Source organism: Dermacentor andersoni, chromosome 6 (assembly GCF_023375885.2).
Source record: "Dermacentor andersoni chromosome 6, qqDerAnde1_hic_scaffold, whole genome shotgun sequence".
In the NCBI taxonomy this organism is placed as follows: domain Eukaryota; kingdom Metazoa; phylum Arthropoda; class Arachnida; order Ixodida; family Ixodidae; genus Dermacentor; species Dermacentor andersoni.
In genome coordinates this window covers 155766264-155790366 of record NC_092819.1, presented here as the reverse complement: position 1 = coordinate 155790366, position 24103 = coordinate 155766264, and the positions used below count along the sequence as shown (strand labels likewise).

The 24103-nt window shown below is 46.6% G+C and overlaps 1 protein-coding gene across 1 annotated transcript in view; it reads right to left on the bottom strand.

The window, feature by feature from the left end:
- LOC126523480 (complement C2-like) overlaps nt 1–24103 on the bottom strand; it is a 216554-nt gene that overhangs the window by 29152 nt on the left and 163299 nt on the right. Inside the window, exons 16-17 of the mRNA XM_050172090.3 lie at nt 22542–22715; nt 20305–20508 (exon numbers count right to left, since the gene is read on the bottom strand). Of these exons, the coding sequence (XP_050028047.2) occupies nt 20305–20508; nt 22542–22715 (378 nt within the window). The remainder of the gene's footprint in view (nt 1–20304; nt 20509–22541; nt 22716–24103) is intronic.

The following is a 24103-nucleotide window of genomic DNA, read 5'->3' as shown; positions in this document are numbered from 1 at the left end:
GCCGTGGGCGGGATTCGATCCCGCGACCTTGTGCTCAGCAGCCTAACACCATAGCCATTGAGCAACCACGGCGGGTAATTTCATACCTAGGTAGCCACTAATCGCTTCAACAACAAAGTAGATGAAGTGATTATTCGCCGCCTTGGTATCCACTGTAGGGATTGTGGTTGTGCTCCAAGCTTTTCAGGAACGAACTTTATAGGAAAAAGACAGAGAAAGAAACTAGAAAAATAATTGAAGCATTCCATAACATACATAACGCTTTGAATCACGACCCGGGCTGTGCACGACGCTGAAGGCTGAATGCGATGCGAAGTTGCCGTACGCAGAGAAAGAGAGGTAAGGGGAATGGTCACTTTGTTCAAATTGCGGCAAAGCTTCTCACTAATAATAGAAAGGGCGCCTCCGGTGTCGATAAGTGCGTATACGGTGACGCCGTCTACGGACAGTTCAAATTGTCGTGAATGCCGACCAGGTGGTAAAATCGGCTTCATGGTTGCGCAACCGTAGGTTTGCCACGTTAGTCAAGTAAAATACGACATTTGTGAGCTTGGCCCGGTTCCTGATGACGCCAGGGCAAACGATGGCCGGGGGCACGAGAGCAGCAGCCTGGGACGGTCCCGGTTCATCCATTAAAATACCTGGTGGTAGCGTCCGACTGCGGAGTTCCAGGATGTCGAAGAGAAGCCCAGCACCTCCACCAAATACAACGGGGGAGTTTGCCTAGCAGCACTGGTCATAGGTTGTAGCGCTATGCTTAAACAGGTCGGTACTATGGCGAAACGGGGAAGCCAGCGCTTCTCGTCGCCTTCTTTCTCTCTCTCTCTCTCTCTCTCTCTCTCTATATATATATATATATATATATATATATATATATATATATATATATATATATATACCCGCGTGTCAACCAGTAGCATCACTTTTACGTCAGCGTCGTGTTCGTACTTTCTTTCTTCTAGTGTTCCGTCAATTCGCGCTGTTCCCCTACTTTCGCATAGACGACGATTTCGTGGAGCTACAAAGGTATACATGCTCACGTTGTTGTGACTACGAAGAACGGTGCAGTGCCAAAACTGTGAGCTAATAATTTAAATCTGTATTGCGCGAACTTGCGCCTAGCAAAATAAGTGGCACTAGAGGCAACTATTGCGGCGTGTAAAGCTGGCGATCATGGAAATTAAATCAGTGATTCAAGCACGTCGGGTTTTACACAACGCTCGTAGAAGGTTCCAGCGTGATAGCCTGTGCCCCCGTGCCTTCCAGAAAGGACTTCACATTTCGCGCCATGCTTACAGTCAGATTACAAAGGCTTCCATAACAATAGACATTGGGTAGAACTACCGATAACATTCGAGACACTTCCGATACATGCACGCACGTCATGCGCCGAGCGATAAATTTGAACGTTTGTTGGCCGGTGAAAAGCGCTCACCGGAGATAAACAGTACACGTCGCAATATATGGAAACAACCCAGTTAAATTGTATGGGAATGCCGAAAATGTCATGAAATGGTGCAAATTTATCACGGACTGTACCAAGGATGCCCTCTGTCTTCGTTGTTCACGCTTTGAGTTAAGGGCCTAGAAAGCCGAATGGAATACAGTGAATTAGGGTTTTGTTGATCTACGTGCGTAATGGACAGGTGGTGCAAGAGAAGGAGAGTTCAAGACAATTCAATAGAAATACAGACACTTGCGAATGTATGTGTCAACGCAGCGACAAATCTACGCATTAAGTATAGCGCAGAGAAATCGGAAATTGTGATCTTTAATGAAGAGACGAGTCATTACGTGGTGTCAAGTCAACAGGAAGCTATACCCATAGTAAAACAATATAAATACTTCGGCGTATACATTATCAAAGTAAATATTTACACAAGGGCAAACCAAAATAATCTGAAACTGAAGGACAAGCGGCATGAAGCAATAATGAAACTTAGAGCACTTTGGGGCCACGATAAATATGACTTGATGCGTTGGATCTGAAAAAGGAATAATGGTGCCAGTGCTAACGTTCACAAATGGCATTTTGTGCTTTCAATCCAATACCTTGTAGTGGTCGCAAATTAACCAAACATTGGTAGGTTGGTTGGCGTTGGAAGCCCACCATAAAACCACAAATAAGGCAGTGCAGCATGACATGGATTCGGTCTCTTTTAAAGTCAGTGAAGCGCAGAGCAATATTAGTTTTGAAAAAAGACCTAGGACAGGAATCGAAATATATGGGCGGCCTAAGTGCACAGGTATTTGTACCTAAAAAGCGTCGACACAGAATGAAGGAAAATGTCAAGAGAGTTGGCAACCAAGTACAGGGCAATTGAAAGCGTATATAGACAACCAAAAGTAATAAGAAAGTGAGGGACACAGAGACAGCGTCTTGGAGGCAAATAATGAAAACAAAAAATTACCATGCGGAATTACAAGAATACGAAGAATGAAACGAGAAGAGAATATATGTACGATAACACCTAGGGCAACGCCTTGCTGATTGAGGCTAGAGCTGTTTGTCTAAGTTTAAAAACATACCGGAGGAAATACTATGTGTATGCTCCACGGATCGAGGAATTACTCAACATCCGCAGACCACTTAGCACATATTCGTGGAATGGGAAGAGATTCGTCGAAAGAGAACCGGAGGTGACGCGCACCTTCTAGAAGCGCTTTTATTTAAATTGGACTGAAGCGAAAACCGGTCGGCAGTCGAGATAAGCAAGAGATCTCTAGAGTATTGGTGGAAAAAGAACAGGGAAGAAATATATACGACTGGAATTGTTACACCTACAGGCAGCGATACAGGGTAGATGGATAGGTTTTGACGGAAAAAGAGATTATGCTGATGTATACAAAAATCCTAGATTGAAAGCCAAGTACAGTATACCTGACTAAATCAAGCAGGCTTGGTGGCCATTTGTCATCCCTCCGTTTCATATGGGACGCCAGTAAGTCATTTTGATCACAAAGAGCACGGCAGGAACCGAGCTCAATACACCTTTCAGCGTTGGCCAAAGCGGTCTGTCAGTGCTCTGCTTCAATACCAACCAGCAGTTACGTGGACGTTCATGATGAGATGGAGTCTACAGGAATTTTGAACGTTTATTTTCAGGGAGGCAAAGCAAATGTTTAATTATCGTTTCTCATATTAAATATCTGTCCTAACCGGATTCGTCTTAAAGCAGCAATGAGATACTCGTTCGACTATGTTCAGTTTATTGTGGTAACTGACAGCAGAAAGGCAAGTATATTTTTGTGCAGAAAAGGGCACGGTTCTCCAGGAACCTTTATCCAATTTTCGATTTCAGGTCAGTGCCTCTTGGTTAATCCTACCGAGAACAACCGCCATTTTGATGGATTGTGTAACGCCAATAAGATTGGGGCCACTGCTTTGTCTCCTGCTCCCAAACATTCCGAAACCATCGTTGCACCGTGCCCGAATCTGCTCGCTTCGCATGCGCTTTAAGGAGATTTGTTCAGTTCAGTTCAATTCAGATTTGTTCAGTTCAATTGTTCAGTGTGGTCGCTGCGGTGTGTCTGCTATTCTTTTAGTCACACGAGAAGAACAGCACATACTACAGAGGCGTACAAGTGAAACCACATTGGGCACGCGAAAAGGAGTTTGTCTCGTCATGCCAGTTTTGCCAGACTGCTAGATGAGACAATTATTATATGAATATTTGAAACACAAATTTTTGCAGTGCCGAATGAGGCCAGATTTCGCTAGCTTGCTGTGGTCTCTGTGGTTTAGAGAAAAACGCTTACCCCAGGGGCAACTCAGGTGTCGCTTATGGAAATGGATTTAAACCATCGTAACTACTTTTAGAAAACAACATCTTGATATTCTTCAAATAAATTTGTTGCATTTGAGAGAGGAATGCAAATTTAGTGACTTTTGGAAACAAAATCTTGGTTTAGGGCCGTAGCGTTTTTACGAGAATCGGCGGATATGGGTGGGTTTTTTAAAAAGCAGAAGCATAAAGTTTAGTAAGCCGTCACTCTGTACCCAAATCATGAGTCGCTACCTTAGAAACTGGTCCGCTCGAGCATCCAAAGCGAACAAATTTGCCAAAATAGTTTGTAGCCTGCGTAGATTTCTTACAATATTTACACCGGTGTTGCAAACGTCCTATTCATAAATCAGCAGTAGGTTATGGCCTTAAAATAACTGCAGTTTGCGTTACATTAACATTGTCTTTCACTCCTGAGCTACATAGTTGTAAATTTGATAGTTTCGTCTTTCTAAATTTTTTCAAACTTCAAAAATTATTTTCAAACAATCGGCGGCTCCATAAAGAAAATACGCTTGCTAAAGTAACTAGATTTCGTTTAGTTTTATTTCATTTTTTTTTTCATTTTGAAGGTAACAAAGCTTTTTAACATCGGTGCAGCGTTTGCCTAGAAAAACAGCTTCCCCGGTCCAATGTGTTTAGCACGGACCCCCGAGCTAACGCTTGCTCTGAACTTGCCGTGCATAAATGAAGCTCGTAAACTTCGTCCCATAGCCCCTTTAAATATGTTTCGCTTAAGGAAAGCACCAAGGAGTAAAAAAAACTCAATCATCATCAGCCTGGCTACGCCCACTGCAGGGCAAAGGCCTCTCCCATGCTTCTCCAACTACCCCGGTCATGTACTAATTGTGGCCATGTTGACCCTCCAAACTTCCTAATCTCATCTGCCCACCTAACTTTCTGCCGCCCCGTGCTATGCTTCCTTTCCCTTAAAATCCAATCCGTAACCTTTAAGAATATGGGTTATCTTCCCTCATCATTACATGCCCTGCCCATGCCCATTTCTTTTACTTGATTTCAACTACGATGTAATTAACTTGCGCTTGTTCTCTCACCCATTCGGCTCTTTTCTTATCCCTTAACGTTACACCTATCATTGTTCTTTCCATAGCTCATTGCGTCGTCCTCAATTTAAGTAGAACCCTTTTCGTAAGCCTCCAGGCTTCTGCCCCGCACGTGAGTACTGGTAAGACAAAGCTGTTATACACTTTTCTCTTGAGCGATAACGACAACCTGCTGTTCATGATTTGAGAATGCCTGCCAAACGCACCCCAGCCCATTCTTATTCTTCTGATTATTTCAGTCTCATAATGCCGATCCGCAGTCACTACTTGTCCTAAGTAGATGTATTCCCTTAGCACTTCCTGTGCCTCGCTACCTATAGTAAACTCCTGTTCTCTTCCTGTTAAACATTACTTTAGTTTTCTGCAGATTAATTTTTAGACCTACACTTCTGCTTTGTCTCTGCAGGTCAGTGTACATGCTTTGCAGTTGATCCTCTGAGTTACTAAGGTTACTAAGGTATTCTCCATTGATTCTTATCCCCAATTCTTCCCAATCCAGGCCTCTGAATACCTCCTGTAAACACGCTGTTAATAGCATTGGAGAGATCGTATCTCACTGCCTGACACCTTTCTTTATTGGGATTTTGTTGCTTTCTTTATGGAGGACTATGGTGGCTGTGGTGCGGCTATAGATATCTTTCAGTATCTTTACATACGGCTCGCCTACACCTTGATTCCGTTATGCCTCCATGACTGCTGAGGTTTCGACTGAATCGAACGCTTTCTCGTAATCAATGAAAGCTATATATAAGGGTTGGTTATATTCCGCACATTTCTCTACATCCTGGTTGATAGTGTGAATATGGTTTATTGTTGAGTAGCCTTTACGGAATCCTGCCTGGTCCTTTGGTTGACGGAAGTCTAAGGTCTAAAAAACTGAATGAGGCTGGTGAAATTGCTGTCATAGTTTTGGTAATTGTTTACCCGTGATGAAATTTTGGAATGCCATTGAATGGCCCTTGTAACCTACTTTCATGCATCTTGCTTGTATTTTAATGCTTGCTACTGCTTCCTATGCTTGTAATGTTGTATGTGTGTGTACGTGCGTACGCGAGTTTGTGTGAATGCTTGGTTTTGTCTTCACCACTGAATCCAGAGCGTCATTGAAGGCTGCAGTATCTCAAGTTATATATACAAATATGAGGCGAATCGCATTTGTAGTTTCTCTTTAGTTGTTTTTTCATTTTGCAGTTTGCAGGCAGTACTGCCGCATCACTTTTGTTAATGACACAAGGTAACATATTTCAGCAATGTTGTACCGTCAAATTCGATTCGCCCACGAAAAGTCGCGCCTTACATACCATTGAAAGGATACGCACTGAGGTAGCAAATTGCTTGAATTATGGCAAAAGAAATATTATCAAGAAGGCACTGACGACGTTTTACGTTTTGACCTAAGCACGGACAAGTAGTAGCGCCAATTACGGCATAACGAGCCTATAAAAAAGAAAGAAACATACGGCATCTCCAACATCCTATGTCATATATCCTGTCTGGAGGTACTCGAAAAGTACTAGTAAGTTCTCGTATAAAACAACATGTCATAAAGAAATTAAGGTGTGCGAACTGAATGTATGCAAAACAAATTATATAAAATTTGTGTTTTCTAAGAAGGATCCGAATATATAAAAAACAAGGGTTTACGAATAATTTAGCGCATTACCACAGCTTTTTAACGCCATCTATAATGAATTTTACTTTGCCGTCATTGGGTTTCCACTAAGCATTGAAAAGTCGAAGATTGTGAGTCAATCAATATGCGTACATCACGCAGAAATAATATAAATTTTTCTGCGCTATGAAAACAGTTTTAGACTACCATTTGTTGATACCTAAAGAGCTGATGGGGCGCATAATCCTAGTAGGCGCCGAAGGCGAACTCCGGACGCATATGTGCGCATTCTTGGCATCCTGTTCGACTAGAAAATCGCGTGGACGGCAGTTGTGCCACCTTCAACGCCTGATCAAGGACCTCACTCAGCATTGGGGATTCACTGCGCATGCGCGGGCCCGTACGCTGGCTCAAGCTATGCTCAACTCTAAGGCGCGTTACGAAGTCAGGGACGTCCAGCTTACAAAGCTGAAAATTGCTTAACCAGAGCGTATTCATCATGAAGGTGCCCGAATGGACTACACAAATTCACTGGATGCAGAAAATTTCTGCTGCAAGCCTAGAATCGCTAAACAACAGGACATTATTCAAAATACAGAAGAAAGTTGCCTGTATCGGACGAAAAGAGCCGTCCGAAATCTCCAAACATTCGAGTGACCAAAATTGGCTTCCTCGTCGTATATGTCGTACGTGCGTACGCTTCAGTTGGTAACGGTTAGGAAGGTGCTCGCAAGATACGCACATGTGTTTATTAAATTTTCTTTTACGTACTATAAATGTTTGGCACATCACTTAGTGCGGCCTTGATGCAACGCATGCGTTGGCTATGTGTTAGAACGAGAGCGTGGGATTTCGCCGCTGGCTTGCAGCCGTCTGCGGTTGAGTTCCAATACACGTACGATGTACAGCTTGTACGACGACATTGTCTGTTTGGTTTGCACAGTGTACGCTCTACGCCACGACTGCATTTTAATAAAGGAAACCAGCGAGACAAACAAATGTACAGGAGAACACGTGAACAGGGCGAGCACTGGATTTACAAGTGAACATTTGTGAGTTCAGTGCTCGTTCAGTTCAGTTCTCTTGCATATGCGTCTTTAAGCCACGTTGGTTTCCTGTTTAGTAATATGCACCGAGTAGCCCAGCAAAAAATTCTATAGTGAAAGCTGGCCGTAAACAAAAGAGCGTGAGCCCCTTTTATAAGAATACTGCAGAGTGCTATGTAAAGTTCTGGGTACGGCACATCACTAAGAATACTAAATGAGTGAAGTGCAAAGAAAAAGCGTCAAAACTGCTTTAAAGAATGTTATTATTTAAATATTAATGAACGCAGTACCTTAGTTACAACTTTAGCTTCTATAGTAAATCATTACGCATTGTTAAAGTTCAGGTATCAATTATAAATGTTCTCTGCTGTTCCTAAGCCTGCATAGCATTTCTGACTGATGTATAAGTTGTAATAGACAGGTTGGGTGAGTGGCACCAATTTTTCTTAGCACGTATGAAATATAGAATAACGTATACCGTGAAGTTCATGACGCAAGCCCTGGCCTGCAGTATATGACTATCAAGTTGTCCAGGATGCTACACACATCATTTGCGACACCTTGTGTAAACCATCTCGGTAATGTTGTGTACTTAAATAGTGAGTAATAACTGTTTCCCACGTAAATAACGCGGCCACAAAAACAACGCGAGGAGGACTCTCCGTCATTCATAAAAAGAAAAAAAAATCGCTAACTATACAAATTACTACACCGGTAGGAATATTACTGTAAAAACAGGAAACAAAGCAAAAAAGAAAAAAGCAGATGCCGGAAGGGCTTTATTCATCGTTACTTCGAACTGCCGTCGCAAAATATCGTGAAAGGGCAAATGACGTATTTATCGTAGTCGGCGAGAATCCCGTCATCTTCCATAATATACAGCAAGGTTACTGGACAAACATCGCTTCAGAAATGCCCTCGACAGTAGTGAACGCGCCAAAGCATTACACGGATTGCGCCGTGATGCGCCTCGCGACTTCGAAGACCGCTGACCAGACGCATCCCACAGCATGGTCTATCTTACGTTTCACGTCAATTAGTCGGTAAACAGTGATGAATATTCATTACGCACTCACATCACACAAGCTTATAATATGCATGGAGAGACCGTTCATCAATTAACGAAGCGAGAGAGCGCGATTGGTGAAGCGTCCCGCCGATAGTTTTCTCAAAGCCTGCTGCAATAAAAAGACGGAGGGATATTTTTTGTCGACAACAGCGACACGCACATGCATGCCGATTCACTTTATTTTCCTTTTTATTTTGCGTCGTGGAACCGTAAACACAGCAGCGAGCGCCGCACGTATACCGCGGCCGCCTATATGCTGGAGCGGCGCTCTTTTGCCTGCAGCAAAATGGCCGCCGGCTGCTACACCCGCTCCCGTAGGTGGCGGCTGGGACTGCGACTGTAGAAGTCTTATATAAACTCCTTCATCATCATCATCGTCATCAGCCTGGTTATGCCCACTGAAGGGCAAACGCCTCTCCCATATTTCTCCAACTACCCCGGTCATGTACTAATTGTGGCCATGTTGTCCCTGGGAGCGGGCAACACACCTTCCCTGCAAGCTGGCAGCAGGTGACGCAACGAGTTTGCGCTTGCGCCGTCGCGGCAGCACCTTACATCGCCGTGAACGAAGACAAATTGGCACTTCGAAATAAAAAAACAAGCAGTTAACTGTGCCATGTGTATCACTTAATGACGTAGACTTTTCGGCAAGATTGAGCACGAACTGTGCAGGAGTAAGCGCAAAGTCTTTTCTCGAACACTTTGCGTAAACATTATAAATAGATCCACTAGAATTACTCTGAATTCGGATACCACCATAGTCTTATTTATGACAAGCTGTGATCCGTCGTGTGTTGCCTGTGTTGTTCTTACGTACCCTATTAGTGATCACATGGCGATAAGTTGTTCTGTAAAAACAGGTGCACGTACGTTAATTCAGAATGACGTTCCTTATAGTTATCAGCATGTCTCGCCAGCTGCTTTGGATGCCTTCCGTTAGAGATTGGCACTTTGCATTGGGACGATGTTTTTCACTCAAATGATGCGAATGCAGCCTATGACGCTTTTTGACAATCCTTTATTTGTATATACAAAGAACACTTCCTTTATAAACAACACTATAAACGTAAAGGTTGTCGGAATCGTTGGATGACGCGCGAACCCCTACGTTTAATTGACAAGACAGATTATTTCGTAAATTTATCCGTACGCGCGACGAGGCGTACCAAATTGCTTTCAAGCAGTTCCGAAATGCCTTAAGTAAAGAAATGAAGAGACAAAAGGAGCTGTATCACATACAAGCGTTTACTTTGTGCTCAAAACGAGCCGATGTTTTATGAAATAAAATAAACTCTTTGATGGGCCGCAATCCGAGAACAGAGCAAATTAAAGAGGTGCTCCATGATGGGAACTTGGTCAGTGGAGAGGATATGGCCAATGCACCTAATGATTACTTCGTTTACAGAGACATTAACGACAGATCGCACGCTGCATGCCGAACTCTGGGTCCAGAAACTATAAACACATTTTTCTTAGAAGGTACTATTGAACCAGAAGCCCGTGCAGTATTTCTTGGCTTAAAAAACAGTCGCAGCTTCGACGCCGATGGCATGCAAATAAAACCAGTGAAGTATGTAATTGATCAGATCAGTCCAGAACTAACACTCATATTCAATCTCTGTATTTCGACAGGGGTTTTTCCTTCCAAATTGCAAACGGCACGCGTAATAGCTCTCTACAAAAAGGAGAACAAGCGTAACGTTGCAAATTATCGACCGATATCTATTCTCCCCGTATTTTCTAAAGGTTTCGAAAAAGTTATGCTTATTCGCTTATCCTTCTTGCGCCAAATATGTCCTGACAAAATTGCAATGTGGCCTCCAAAAACTTAAGTTTACAGAACTCGCCCTACTGGATCAAAAAGAATACATCCTACAACAGTTTGAACAAAAAAATAAAGTGTTCAGAATTTTTTTGGATTTCACGCAAGCATCTGACTAGATTCACCACGGCATCTTATTTGAAAAATATACCATTACAGCATTCGCGGGCTCCCACTCGGGTTACTTAAAATCTATCTGGCGCATAGATTTCTATTTGTTTCTATAAATGATTTCGTATCCGATAAAAAGAAAATAATTTCAGGTGAACCACAGGGGAGCATTCTTGGCCCTTTATTGCTCACTTTATATATTAATGACATAGTCCGTATCTCCCCAGAAGTTAGGTTTATTATCTATGCAGATGACACGAGTATATTTGTCACCTCAGCATCAGATGTTATTCTTTCTAGTAAAGCTAATGACGTCTTACAGAAGTTAGACAACTGGACAAGTAACAATAAGTTAAAAATAAATACAACTAAAACAAAAGCCGTCACTTTTCATTTGAAACGTCAACAAGTGATTCCCAGAATAACCTTGTATTTAGAGGCACATATATAGAAATATTGAAGTCAGTGAAAGTACTTGGGGTACATTTCTCCAGTTTCTTGCAATGGGATGACCACGTGAATAATATTCAAATAGAATTAAGCCGGATAAGTGGAATATTAATCCTGTCCGGTACCTTATCCCAGACTCGGTGAGGAAATTCGTGTACACATCGCTGTTTATTTGTTATCTTAACTACTGCTATTTGGATTGGTCAAAAACTACAGAAACAAACTTAACAAAATTACGTAGAATACACAAGAAAATACTGAGGCTGACAGACAACGCTGTAGCTCTAGCACCTAGCGACCCACTATTTAAAAAAAAATATAGGATAGCTTTTCTCTCCGCTTCCTGTTACACTGTACTGTGACCAAGCAAATAAATAAATAAATAAATAAATCAAATGTGCACGTGCACGTGTCAATATTGCCACGGGGCGGAATCGGCAGAGGTTAGGTGTATGTGCAGGATATTTACGAAGGGCAGCAACGCGTCATACAGAAGGCGGCTGCTCGAAACAGCCACACGCTCTTCTCGCCAATTCGTCCTCTTTGTTCATAGTCCCACACTGACCCACTGCTTCGTGACATCACGTCCCAGTCGGAAAGGCGCCGTCTCGGCGGTAGCGTTTATGTGGGCGAAATCACGGTGATGTAGGTTTCAGCCTAGGCACGTGGACAAGGTCAGTGGGTGGGCAGACGACGAATGATAGTCCAGCAGGCATAGGTCTATTGTCTACATAATTGCCTAACTGATGCCGTATCTTCTAACGCATGTGGTTTCTACGCTCTCTCTCTCTCTCGCTATACATATATATATATATATATATATATATATATATATATTGACACGTGCACTTATCTTTATCGGGCGACCACGTTTCGCCGCTTAACAAGTGTAATCGCGCAGCGCGGAACGCGCCTGCATGTATCCGAAGTTTCTGGAAAGTTATCGATGTTTCTACCCGGCTTTCTGTTGTCGCCGAACCTTGTGTTATCTGATTTCATCGCGTAAAGTGAATGGTGTAGAACTTTGTGGAAGGCATGCAGGTCCGAACGATTAGTCTGGAACATTCGACGACTGCTCTATAAAAGCCGACGCGCTTGACCCGCTGATCAGATTTACGACGATCGCCGACTGTGTTCGCCGCTCTCGTTGTGCTTTAAGTGTAGCCTGTTTTGTGGGCACAGGTTCGCCCAATAAAAGCTAGTTTTTGCCTTTCACAGTATTGCTACTGTGTTCTTTGACGTCACGACCACGTGACATCTGGTGGAGGTGCTTTGCGTTCATGTACCGGACGCCCCCACAAAGCCGTGACCCAAGCCCTCACTCGTAAGACACCAACATCGCCCAAGACCAGCGTGCTAGCCGCAGACTGCAAGGACTGCCCCCAGAGCACGGACTTCTACCTGAGTCGACAAAGAAGATCGTGGTCAAAACAACCCGAATGGCTGCCCCCGCGTCCCCCGTTATCCTACAACAACCTCGGGACCCACCGACCTTCCATGGAGCAGCGACTGAAGACCCAGAATCCTGGCTGGAGACCTACGAACGAATCGCGACTTTTAACAACTGGGACTCCGACGACAAGCTGCGGCATGTATACTTTGCCTTAGAAGATGCCGCCAGAACGTGGTTTGAGAACCGGGAGTCGACCTTGACGACATGGGACCTCTTCCGTACCGGCTTCCTGCGCACCTTTACGAGCGTCGTGCGCAAGGAAAGGGCCGAAGCCATGCTGGACGCCCGAGTGCAGCAACCTAACGAGAACGTTGCCATCTTCACGGAAGAAATGAACCGTCTGGTCCGCCATGCCGACCCGGATATGCCCGAGGAGAAGAAAGACCGCCTTCTCATGCGTGGTGTGAAGGAAGAACTTTTCGGCGCAACGATACGAAGCCCACCGAAGACCGCAGAAAAGTTCCTTCGCGATGCCACCAGCATCGAGAAGACACTCGAAATGCGGTACCGGCAATTCAACCGCCGCACAAGCTCTACCCACTACGCAGGAATTCAATCACTGGCCACGGGCGATCTGCGCGAGACCATCAGGGCCATAATGCGCGAAGAACTGCGCAAGGTCTTGCCGTCGTCGCAGCCTCAAGTGGCCTCGATCGCCGACATCGTGAAGGAAGAGGTGCACCGATCGCTTGGAGTTCCTGAGATGCAACTAGAATCACCACAGCCCCAGCCGGAAGCGATGACCTACGCCGCCGTCGCACGCCGTCGAGGCCCCCCTCCGCGACCGCGCCAGGGCCCTGTCACGCCGCACTTCCGTCGTCCGCCGCCGCCACCGCCAGCACGACCACCCGTCACCCAGCGCACCTACGCGAGGAAGACGGACATTTGGCGCGCTCCTGACCACCGCCCGCTCTGCTACCACTGCGGAGAAGCGGGTCACGTCTACCGACGATGTCCATACCGGGAGATGGGACTGGGAGGTTTCGCCGTGAACGCTCCGCGCCCGCAGCAAGGTGAACGCGCCCGCGACATCGCCGACTACCTCGCCGCTACTCAGTGGAGCTCTCGACGACCATCGCGTTCGCCATCACCAGGCCGCTACCTCTCGCCGCAGCGCCGACCATACACTGGCTCAGCCCGGGGCCGGTCAGCGAGCCCATATCTGGAAAACTAAAAGCAGCAACCGATGGAGGTGCGGTTGCTGTTCGTCGAACTGACGAAGATCCTCCGCCGCCGACGAAGACACCGAAGAAACTACCTCGACGACATAACGACACGCCGCCGTCCCGACGAAATCAGGAAGCCAAGACTACACCGATGAAAGACGACTTGACGTCGCGACGTTCCAACTTCAGTTCAACACGACGCAGCCGTGATCCCACGCCAAGACCTAACTTTAACGCAAGACAAAGAACCACCGACCTCGACGTGCTTCTCGACGGCCACGCAGTCACCGCCTTAGTAGACACAGGAGCCGATTACTCCGTCATGAGTGGACCCATCGCCGCCCAGTTGAGGAAAGTTAAGACTGCATGGGAAGGCCCTCAAATTCGGACCGCTCGAGGACACCTGATTACGCCGACTGGGATCTGCACGGCAAGAATTACCGTTCATGATCGGACTTACCCTGCCACCTTCGTTGTCCTCCAACAGTGTTCACGAGACGTCATTGTCGGCATGGACTTCCTGAATCAACATGGCGCAGTCATCGACCTGAAGTCGAAATCGATAACGCTGTCACAAGATCAAGCGATACCGCCGGAGAGCTGTCGTAGTCACCACGCCTTGAGTGTGCTCGAAGATCAAGTGAGCATCCCGCCGCGCTCTAGCATTATTATTTCCGTCGGCACTGAAACACCTGCTGACGTAGAAGGCGTCATCGAGGGCGACCAACATCTACTGCTCGACCGTGAAATTTGCGTCGCAAGATGGATCGCTCGACTCCACGGAGGGCAAGTGGAAGTTATGCTAACCAACTTCAGCCAAGAGTTCAAGCACATCAACAAGGGCACGAAATTCGCATACATCGAGGAAATTGTGGAAACCAGCAATGCCTTTGTCCTCTCGGATTCAGCCGCATCTACCCCGATGAGCATCGTCCCCGAACCAGATTTCGACGTGAATCCAAGTCTTCCTATGAGTAAGCAGCAACAGATCAGAAGTCTTCTCTGACGATACAAAGACTGCTTTTCGACGTCATCGAGGATTTGACAAACACCAGTTGCAAAGCATCGCATAATAACCGAAGAGAGGGCTCGACCACTCCGCCAGAGCCCTTACCGAGTTTCGACGCGAGAACGTGAAGCTATTAGGCAACAAGTCGACGAAATGCTGCGCGACAACATCATCCAGCCGTCGAAAAGCCCGTGGGCCTCTCCTGTAGTCCTAGTAAAGAAAAAGGACGGAACCCTACGCTTCTCCGTCGATTATCGCCGACTGAACAAGATCACGAAGAAGGATGTGTACCCCCTTCCACGGATAGACGACGCATTGGATCGGCTCTGCAACGCTAAATACTTCTCGTCGATGGACCTCAAGTCTGGCTACTGGCCAATAGAAGTCGACGAGAGAGATCGCGAAAAGACTGCCTTCATCACGCCAGACGGCCTCTACGAGTTCAAGGTCATGCCATTCGGACTGTGCCCGGCGCCTGCAACGTTTCAGCGCGTCATGGACACGGTGTTAGCCGGACTGAAGTGGCAGACGTGCCTTGTTTACCTGGATGACGTCGTTGTCTTCGCCGGAAATTTCGACGATCACCTTAGGCGGCTTGCGACAGTGTTAGAAGCCATCAAGTCATCAGGGCTCACTCTGAAGCCGGAAAAGTGCCGCTTCGCTTACGATGAGCTTTTGTTCGTAGGCCACGTGATCAGTAAATCAGGAGTACGCCCCGACCCACAGAAGACAGCTGCCATCGCAAAGTTCCCGCAGCCAACCGACAAGAAGGCAGTGCGTAGATTCCTTGGCATGTGTGCCTACTATAGGCGCTTTGTCAAGGACTTCTCACGCATCGCGGAGCCGCTAACACATCTAGCCAAATGTGATGTCGCGTTGAAGTGGGAAACGCCGCAGGCCAAGGCATTTCAAGAACTCAAACGACGCATGCAGTCGCCGCTGGTACTTGCACACTTCGACGAGGACGCCGATACCGAAATCCACACTGACGCCAGTAGCCTAGGCCTCGGTGCCGTCCTAGTCCAGAGGAAAGAAGGACTTGAAAGGGTGATATCGTATGCTAGCCGGTCGCTGTCAAAAGCGGAAAGCAACTATTCTACGACTGAAAAGGAATGCCTCGCCATCATTTGGGCTACAGCTAAATTCCGCCCTTACCTCTATGGCAGGCCATTCAAAGTCGTCAGTGACCATCACGCATTGTGTTGGCTAGCCAACCTAAAGGACCCTTCAGGACGGCTGGTGCGGTGGAGCCTCAGACTACAAGAATATGACGTCATGGTAATACACAAGTCCGGAAGAAAACACTCTGACGCCGACTGCTTATCGCGCGCCCCCATCGATCCCCCGCCGCAAGACGACGAGGACGACGACGCCTTCCTTGGGATAATAAGCGTGGAAGACTTCACTAACCAGCAACGAGCAGACCCGGAGCTAAAAGGCCTCGTCGAGTATTTGGAAGGGAAGACCGACGTTGTCCCTAGGGCATTTAAGCGCGGGTTGTCTTCGTTCACGCTACAAAACAACCTGCTCGTGAAGAAGAACTTCTCACCAGTCCGCGCCAGCTACCTTCTTGTTGTACCGTCAGCGCTGCGTCCAGAAATACTTCACGCCCTACACGACGATCCAACCGCTGGGCACCTCGAATTCTCCCGGACGCTGTCGAGAATACAGGAAAGGTATTACTGGCCGCGTCTGACCGCCGACGTCGCCCGTTACGTCAAGACATGCCGAGACTGTCAGCGACGCAAGACACCACCGACAAGGCCAGCAGGATTACTACAGCCCATCGAACCTCCTCGCCGACCATTCCAGCAGATTGGGATGGATTTGTTGGGGCCGTTTCCGATATCAACATCCGGGAATACGTGGATCGTCGTGGCGACGTACTATCTCACCCGCTTTGCTGAAACGAAAGCTCTACCAAAAGGCAGCGCAGCCGAAGTGGAAAAATTTTTCGTCGAGAACATCCTGCTGCGACATGGTGCCCCAGAAGTCCTCATCGCCGACAGAGGAACGGCTTTTACAGCAGAGCTCACCCAAGCCATTCTGCAGTACAGCCAGACAAGCCACAGGAGGACAACTGCCTACCATCCGCAGACGAATGGTCTCACGGAGCGCCTGAACAAGACCATCTCCGACATGCTAGCAATGTACGTCGACGTCGAACACAAGACGTGGGACGCGGTCCGGCCGTACGTAACCTTTGCGTACAACACGGCGATGCAAGAAACAACACAGATCACGCCGTTTAAGCTGGTTTACGGCAGGAACCCGACGACGACGCTTGACGCCATGCTGCCGCACGTAACTGACGAAGAGAATGTTGACGTCGCTAGCTATCTCCAGCGCGCCGAAGAAGCCCGACAGCTCGCCCACCTGCGAATCAAGAGCCAGCAGAGGACCGACAGCCGACACTACAACCTCCGACGACGCTTCGTCGAGTACCAGCCTGGCGACCGTGTTTGGGTCTGGACCCCGTTACGCCGACGAGGACTCAGTGAGAAACTACACTGACGCTATTTCGGACCCTACAAGGTCATCCGACGTATTGGCGCTCTGGACTATGAGGTCATGCCAGACGGCATTTCGCATTCACAGCGGCGCCGCGCACGATCTGAAGTGGTCCACGTGGTGCGCCTTAAACCCTTTTACGGACGCTGACGAACTTCGTAATTTTTTTTCTTTTCTTTGCTACGAGTGCTTTTGTTTATTACCTTCGTTTGTTTGCAGCATCGGGTCAATGCTTTTAAAGAGGGGGGTATTGACACGTGCACTTATCTTTATCGGGCGACCACGTTTCGCCGCTTAACAACTGTAATCGCGCAGCGCGGAACGCGCCTGCATGTATCCGAAGTTTCTGGAAAGTTATCGATGCTTCTACCCGGCTTTCTGTTGTCGCCGAACCTTGTGTTACCTGATTTCATTGCGTAACGCGAATGGTGTAGAACTTTGTGGAAGGCACGCAGGTCCGAACGATTAGTCTGGAACATTCGACGACTGCTCTATAAAAGCCGACGCGCTTGACCCGCTGGTCAGATTTACGACGATCGCCGACTGTGTTCGCCGCTCTCGTTGTGCTTTAAGTGTAGCCTGTTTTGTGGGCACAGGTTCGCCCAATAAAAGCTAGTTTTTGCCTTTCACAGTATTGCTACTGTGTTCTTTGACGTCACGACCACGTGTCAATATCATCTTTATATTGGCAAGATGCCATCATCTGCAAAGTCTGGTGTAGGATTGGCCGGATAGAGCTTGCATGTGGATGACAGCGGATCTTGCGTGTCTAATGCGGATGTCTCAAAATCATCGACAGGCAAGATATCGGCCAGCGACCTGCCTCTCGGGATAACCTGCGCGAAGTGGTTCAGAAGAGAGAGTGTGGCCCGGTTGTTTGCCACGGTGGGTAGGTGTGCGGAATGGCGACGTTCTGGCACAGGCAGAAACGAGGTCATAGTAACGCACGGTTTGCGGCGGCGGGCGGCTGTCATCGAGGGAACATAAGCGCGGTTGTGCCTCTTGTTGAATGCCGCATCTCTGCGGCAGTTGAAGCTGAGTAACAGTGCGCGCACAGTTAAAGAGGGCTGAATGAGTTTAGTCCTAGTATGACATCGTTAGGGCACTCTTCCAAGGCTGCAAAGGAAACAGAGGTAAGGTGCCTTGCGATACTGATGGGAGCAGCGCCCATGTCGAGCACGGTCACTGTTGCACAATAGGTGGCGCGGTAGGTTCTTGATGCGGCGGCTGTGAGGACTTTGTTTAGGTGGCGGCGCAATCGGGCATTAATCTTAGTTGCGCAGCAGTGCCGATCAACGACTGAATTTTTACGCCGTCGTCTATAACACCAACCGAGTTTTATCTGGCCTGCAAAGTGAGCAGAGGATTTTCAGGTCACGTCGTCAGTGTAGAATTACGTCCGGGAGTTGCAGCAGCTACTTTTTTCAGGAAGAGCGCCGGATGTTCATTGGGTTCGGTGGTCGACGAGTCTGAGGTGATATGGACGACGGCCGCTGGGCGAACGGCGCTGGTGACGGCACAACGATGGTCTTGCACGTGGCAGTTGCGTCGGCGTTAGGCGGCTGCTGGTCACATAGAAGGCGGAAACGGCGCGGCCTCAGCCCGTAACGGTAATATTCGTTGGTTGGTCGCTGATGTGAGAAGTGGAAACGGTTGTGGCGATGGCGGTGGCCATTGGTGACCAATTCGACGGCAAGCAAATGTGATTGGTCCATCATCTGGAGTTCGCCACTTGGTCCGCGTTCGATAACATGGAGGTTACCGCTGGCTAGGCGATGGATAAGGCCCATCAGAGAGGCGTCAAGTTGCAATATAACAAAACAAAGAAATCTCGAAATTTTGCAGTTCTTCGTAGACTATTGCTTGGACAAGTGGCCAAGCTGTCGGTACCACTGAACCACGACAAAAGTGTGGCAGGTGACGTTGCTTCAATTTCATGCTGAATATTTCGTGCCACGTCTTCTGAAGTCGATGGTGGCTGCATTCTGCTGTCCTCGCATGAGGAAGTTCCAGCTTTGTGCTGCAAGTGGGCGAACTGCGTTGCAAATGCAGCGGCTCCTTGCCTGCTCAAAGGGCTGGCACACCTTAACAATGTCGCCGAGTGTCGCACAATTCTTACACATTAACAAGCTGAAAGGATCGTTAGCGATGCTCTTCAAGACGTGATAAACCTTGTCCGACTTGCACTTGTCATTGTCAGCCTTGCAGCACAGAGGAAGCACGTTCTGAATCTAAGCAACGTATGATTCCGCGGACGTTTGTGCACGAGTCGCTAGGACTTTCCTAGCGGCGTTCTTCCGCTACAATGAGAGGCCAAACATTTTCTTCGGTTTGTTTTTACATGTTTCCCAGTGCGTAACCTCATCTTCGTGTTTGTCAAACGACACCCTCACCGTGATTTGCAAGTAGAACATGCGGTTGGCCAACATCACGGTTGCATCCCGCCTGTTGCTAGTACTCTCGCTCATAAATGGTAATCCAATCTTCTACGTCGACGTTATCGGTGGCACAGAATGTCCCTGGATCTTACGGGTACGCCAGGACAACAGCTGGGGTTGTTGCAGTTGGCGTTACCTCCCTCGTCATAAAAGTTAATACCTTGGCGGCGACCGCTCTGTGGTCTGTTGGGGCTACCCCACACCTCCATAAAAAATACACGGATCAGAAACAGTCAAGCGAAGGTGTATTTACAGGTATTCACAATTGTAGCAACGCTGCATACAAAACAATGCTGCGTGAGCCCACTGCAGGCGCTTCTCGCCAAATCGCCTTCTTTGTTTGTAGTCACACCATGCCAAACTGCTCGAATCGACCCAAATGTTACGTAATGTCTAGATTTCGGCTGACACCTATAAAATTTACCTAACTGTAACAAAAAAAAATAGAGATAAAAATCATCGCTGAAAATTCAGTCCTTGATGCCAAGAATGAAAATAGCTTTAAATGCTTAATGTCCTCATTTCTGAAACGCTGAATCCATGACTCATTCCAATATGAATAAAGTGCTGCTAACATATATTTTTAAAGCAATATTCGCAATGGGCATTGCTGCTCATACCATCCATCTCATCTATAATACATGTATTCATGGACGGCCTAATTATTCTAACGAGATGAAGAAAAAGTTCTCCAACCTAAACGAAAAAATTGCAATGCCAACTTAAGAAGGCATGAAGAATAATGCGAAGTTGCGAGGAAGAACTTACCTACATTGGATTTTGAGCACATCATTATATCAGGGCGGTAGTACTTAGTCTTCGCCTTCCTGCACTCTGCCTCACTACCAATAGTCATTTTCAGTTGCATCAAGTGTTCTGCGGACGCTTGCTCTTTGTATTTTTGCACTCCCCAGCCGACGGCAAAAGCAACTTTGCCAGGCTTGTAGAAGTCGGAATATCTGTCGATGTTTTCTGCAAAAGGAATATATTTAAATGAAGGTACACATGAGAAAACTAAAAGAAACCTCTGTAGCCACCACTAAACATACTACCGCAAAAATATGACGACCATATTTAGCGTATGTGACAAATTTTACGGCTGGACATCATTACATTTCATACAAATTCCCTTGCCAGAATGGAATTCTGAGAAGTGTAGACTTTTATATGTGGCCGGAATGAGCAGTGCGTGAGTACGGGTAATACTTCTAAATATAGTTGTGGCATTCCTCCGAATGTTTCGCTACGAAATCCTTTTTATAGCATTGAAATTCATGTCGGAAGGCGCATCATGGAGTTTTAAGAATTTTAAGCCTTCAAGAACACTTTTATTGAGCCGCACTGCCAAAAAAGGATAAGTTCGACCAGAAATATATACGATTTGTTGTTCAGGCACGGAGCAAAATACATTTAGTGTAACATCTAACGACATCTTTCTGGCTTTCCCGAAGTTTATTATTACAGCTACGCTACCTTCTCAGCACTCACGAAGGACTGCTAAAGCTAAATAACACTAAGGCCTCGATGAGGGTCAAAAGTTTGTCTTCATCCGTTACAGCGACTTGTACAAGTTTCCGTATCTAATGGCTAAAAAAGGATGGCAAGTACTTCAAGTTCGGCACGTTGGTGAATTGTAATATGAACAACGCAACGGAAAGGTAAGTACAAGAAACGTATGTCACTTATGCTGGACTTCAAATCTCCTTCTCGTCTTTCTCAGCGTCATTTTTCGCGCTGTTTGTAGGTTCGTAATAAAAAAAACTGTGCACGTCCAAGTGTCAGATGAAGCAGAGCGCAAACATTCCCCGGGAACACGTGAAACTTGGCAGAGGTGACAAAGACACCTGTTCATTTATCGGCGCTCAGAAGAGCAGCTTCGAATTCCCTTAGAACAAAAGACAAGCTACACGGTTTTATGAATATGTGTTTCCCGCCCTTCTTGGCATTATCATGTCTGACAGAACATGTTTTGGGTAAGACTTGGTATCTCTGCCACCGGTACCAAGGCCACCTTTCAGATACCAAATTAATCAGGAACTGCCATCCATTTGCTACAATCGCATTGTTGTATCAAGCACAGGCTACAGGTTCTTAAAAGCATGTCTCTATGGACTCAATCCTCAGCACATGCTTCATCAAAATTGTCTATTCTCCTTTCCAGGAGCGTACATATTGTTAGATACAATTTTCCCAAATCCACTGTTTGATAAAGGAAGCTACCGTAGCAACATAATGTGCATCACTAATTAGGCAGATTACTCAACTTGCATTAAATAACTATGTATAATATGCATATCCAAGGCAGATTTATAATATAGAAGGAAAAATGCGATCTGTGTAGTTCTTTATTTCTGTTCTATACAACATGCACTTTCAAGAAACACCATATAGGTGTTTCTCAATGTGCGCGCTGTTAGGAAATGACAACTGGGCTTCGAATTATTTTGAAGATGAGAGTGCAGGGATCCATACCGCATTCTACGACCCTGACGAGTGTCTTTTGTGTGCAGTGAGCGCTTTTCTTTCGCCAAAGGCGAAGTTGAAAGAGTCTCATCAAAGCATAGGGTGACGAAAAAAAATTTGTGAAGGCAAACAGTTGTCATGACCACTTCGTCTTCTTTCTAGATTCCTGTTATGTCTGCCAACATCTTTTAGTGTGCCAGTCACCCGCTCACACCGATTGAAGAATCAAGCAGTGTAATTGTCGGTCGCGTAATTTAAAACCGCTACCGAGAACTACGCTAAGTTATTGCTCACAAAAATCACTACATATTGCCCTTCTTGCGAGACACAATGAATACATTGTCTAAAAAGGGACTTCCTACCCATGCTTGTTGCAGCAAGGCGGTGATACAGCTTATGTGTGACGAGCACGATCGAAAAAGATGCACAATAAAGGAACTGGAATATATCTAATGCTGATTATGTGTATTCTGTCTTTGCATCACTGCACACAATTGCGCAGAGAGTTCATAAAGCACATATATTACAACTAAATCACTCACCTTTTCCAGGTGGTAGACAAATGGGCCGTATCTTGGGTTCGAATTTGATCTCATCTTTTAACTGCAGGAGGGCAATGTCGTTGTGGAACGTTGACCCATTATAATCCTCGTGGCGCACAATAGCCTCAATCACGAGCTCCTTTGCGAACGAAGAATTCTTTCTGTTGACGAGTCCTGTTGAGAAATGAAACAAAATTCTTTTTGTCTGGTGTTGTGTTCGCACATCTGAAGGAAAGTCATCTGCCGCTGAGCCAAAGATTACAAAATAACGACTTTTATATTAATACACGTGGCAATACTCAACGATATTCGTATCCAGTAGACATACTTTCTGTCACAATATCGATAATAGTAAGCTATATTTATTGCATGCCACGTGAATTTTCACCTTGCCTAACTCGAAAGCCCATTAGGTATTGTTGTCGGCTGCCATATCGTCACTTGGCGTCGAAGCGGCACAAGGCGAGTCGAAACGTTGAATACTAGACATCGAAAATCTTGGTGCAGGCGTTTCTACAGCCATCTGATGGTGTAGGATACATCAATTGGCAATAAATTTGGAAATGACAAGCCGAGCTAAAGCGGCGAAATTTTGATATGGTAGATCTCGGCCCCGACGCAAAGCTTCCACATTACTTCTTTTTGAAAGTATATTAAATGGTATGATTGTAATGGGGGACAAGCGAGCAACGTTGGTTTCGCGTAAAGAAAGAATGCATGAATGTAAACAAGAAGACAAAAATGACTTGAAATGAACGGGAGGAACCTGAAGCATGAGGGAAGCCGAAAAGAAAGAGAAAGAAGGCAGATTAGCGGGCTTTATTGATAAGGACATGGACTGGTGCACACGCATTGTCAGCTGAGCTCTGGTGATGTGAACGGGATTCATCGAGTGCCGGGGCCGGAAGGGGGACTTCTGAGAGTTGACCAGGGACAGGTCCCGCTTCTAAGCCCCGGCTACGGTGTCGTGGCTCCACGGCCTCAATCCAGCGCCGTGAAGCCGTAGGATACAGCTTAACGGCGCTTGACTAAGCCCCGGAGGTAACCTCCTGGCCACGTCATCGACCACGTCCCGTGCCACGTGGGTCAGGGATGGATTGCCGCCACTGCAGAAGCCAGACACCTCAAGCGACCGCGACCGCGGGCGACGTCTGCATCACGTCGGAGCTACAACGGCCGCGTATTTTGATACGTAGGACCGACTACCGCCATGCCGCAACGGTTACACAGTTTTTGTTCTTTAGCCTATTTGAATTGGAACACTATAGCTCGGGTGTTGGTTTGTGGTGGATGAGTAGCGAGCATATGGATTTCGCAGTTATTCTTTGTAGTATTTATTTACCGTTTTTTGCTGACTCATTTTTGTGTTATAAATGTTTTTCTATCAGGTACACCTTGTCTTCTGCCTGTTTCAAGAGCGCCTAAATTCGTGGGAGTTGTTAAGCGTGCCGCGATTTACTTCCGGCCCTGTCACGGATTTTGGTGACCTTGAGATGGACTGGGAGCAACATTAGCTACTTATCGTGAGCCAAACCTTAGGAAAAAACGGGCGACAAACTAAT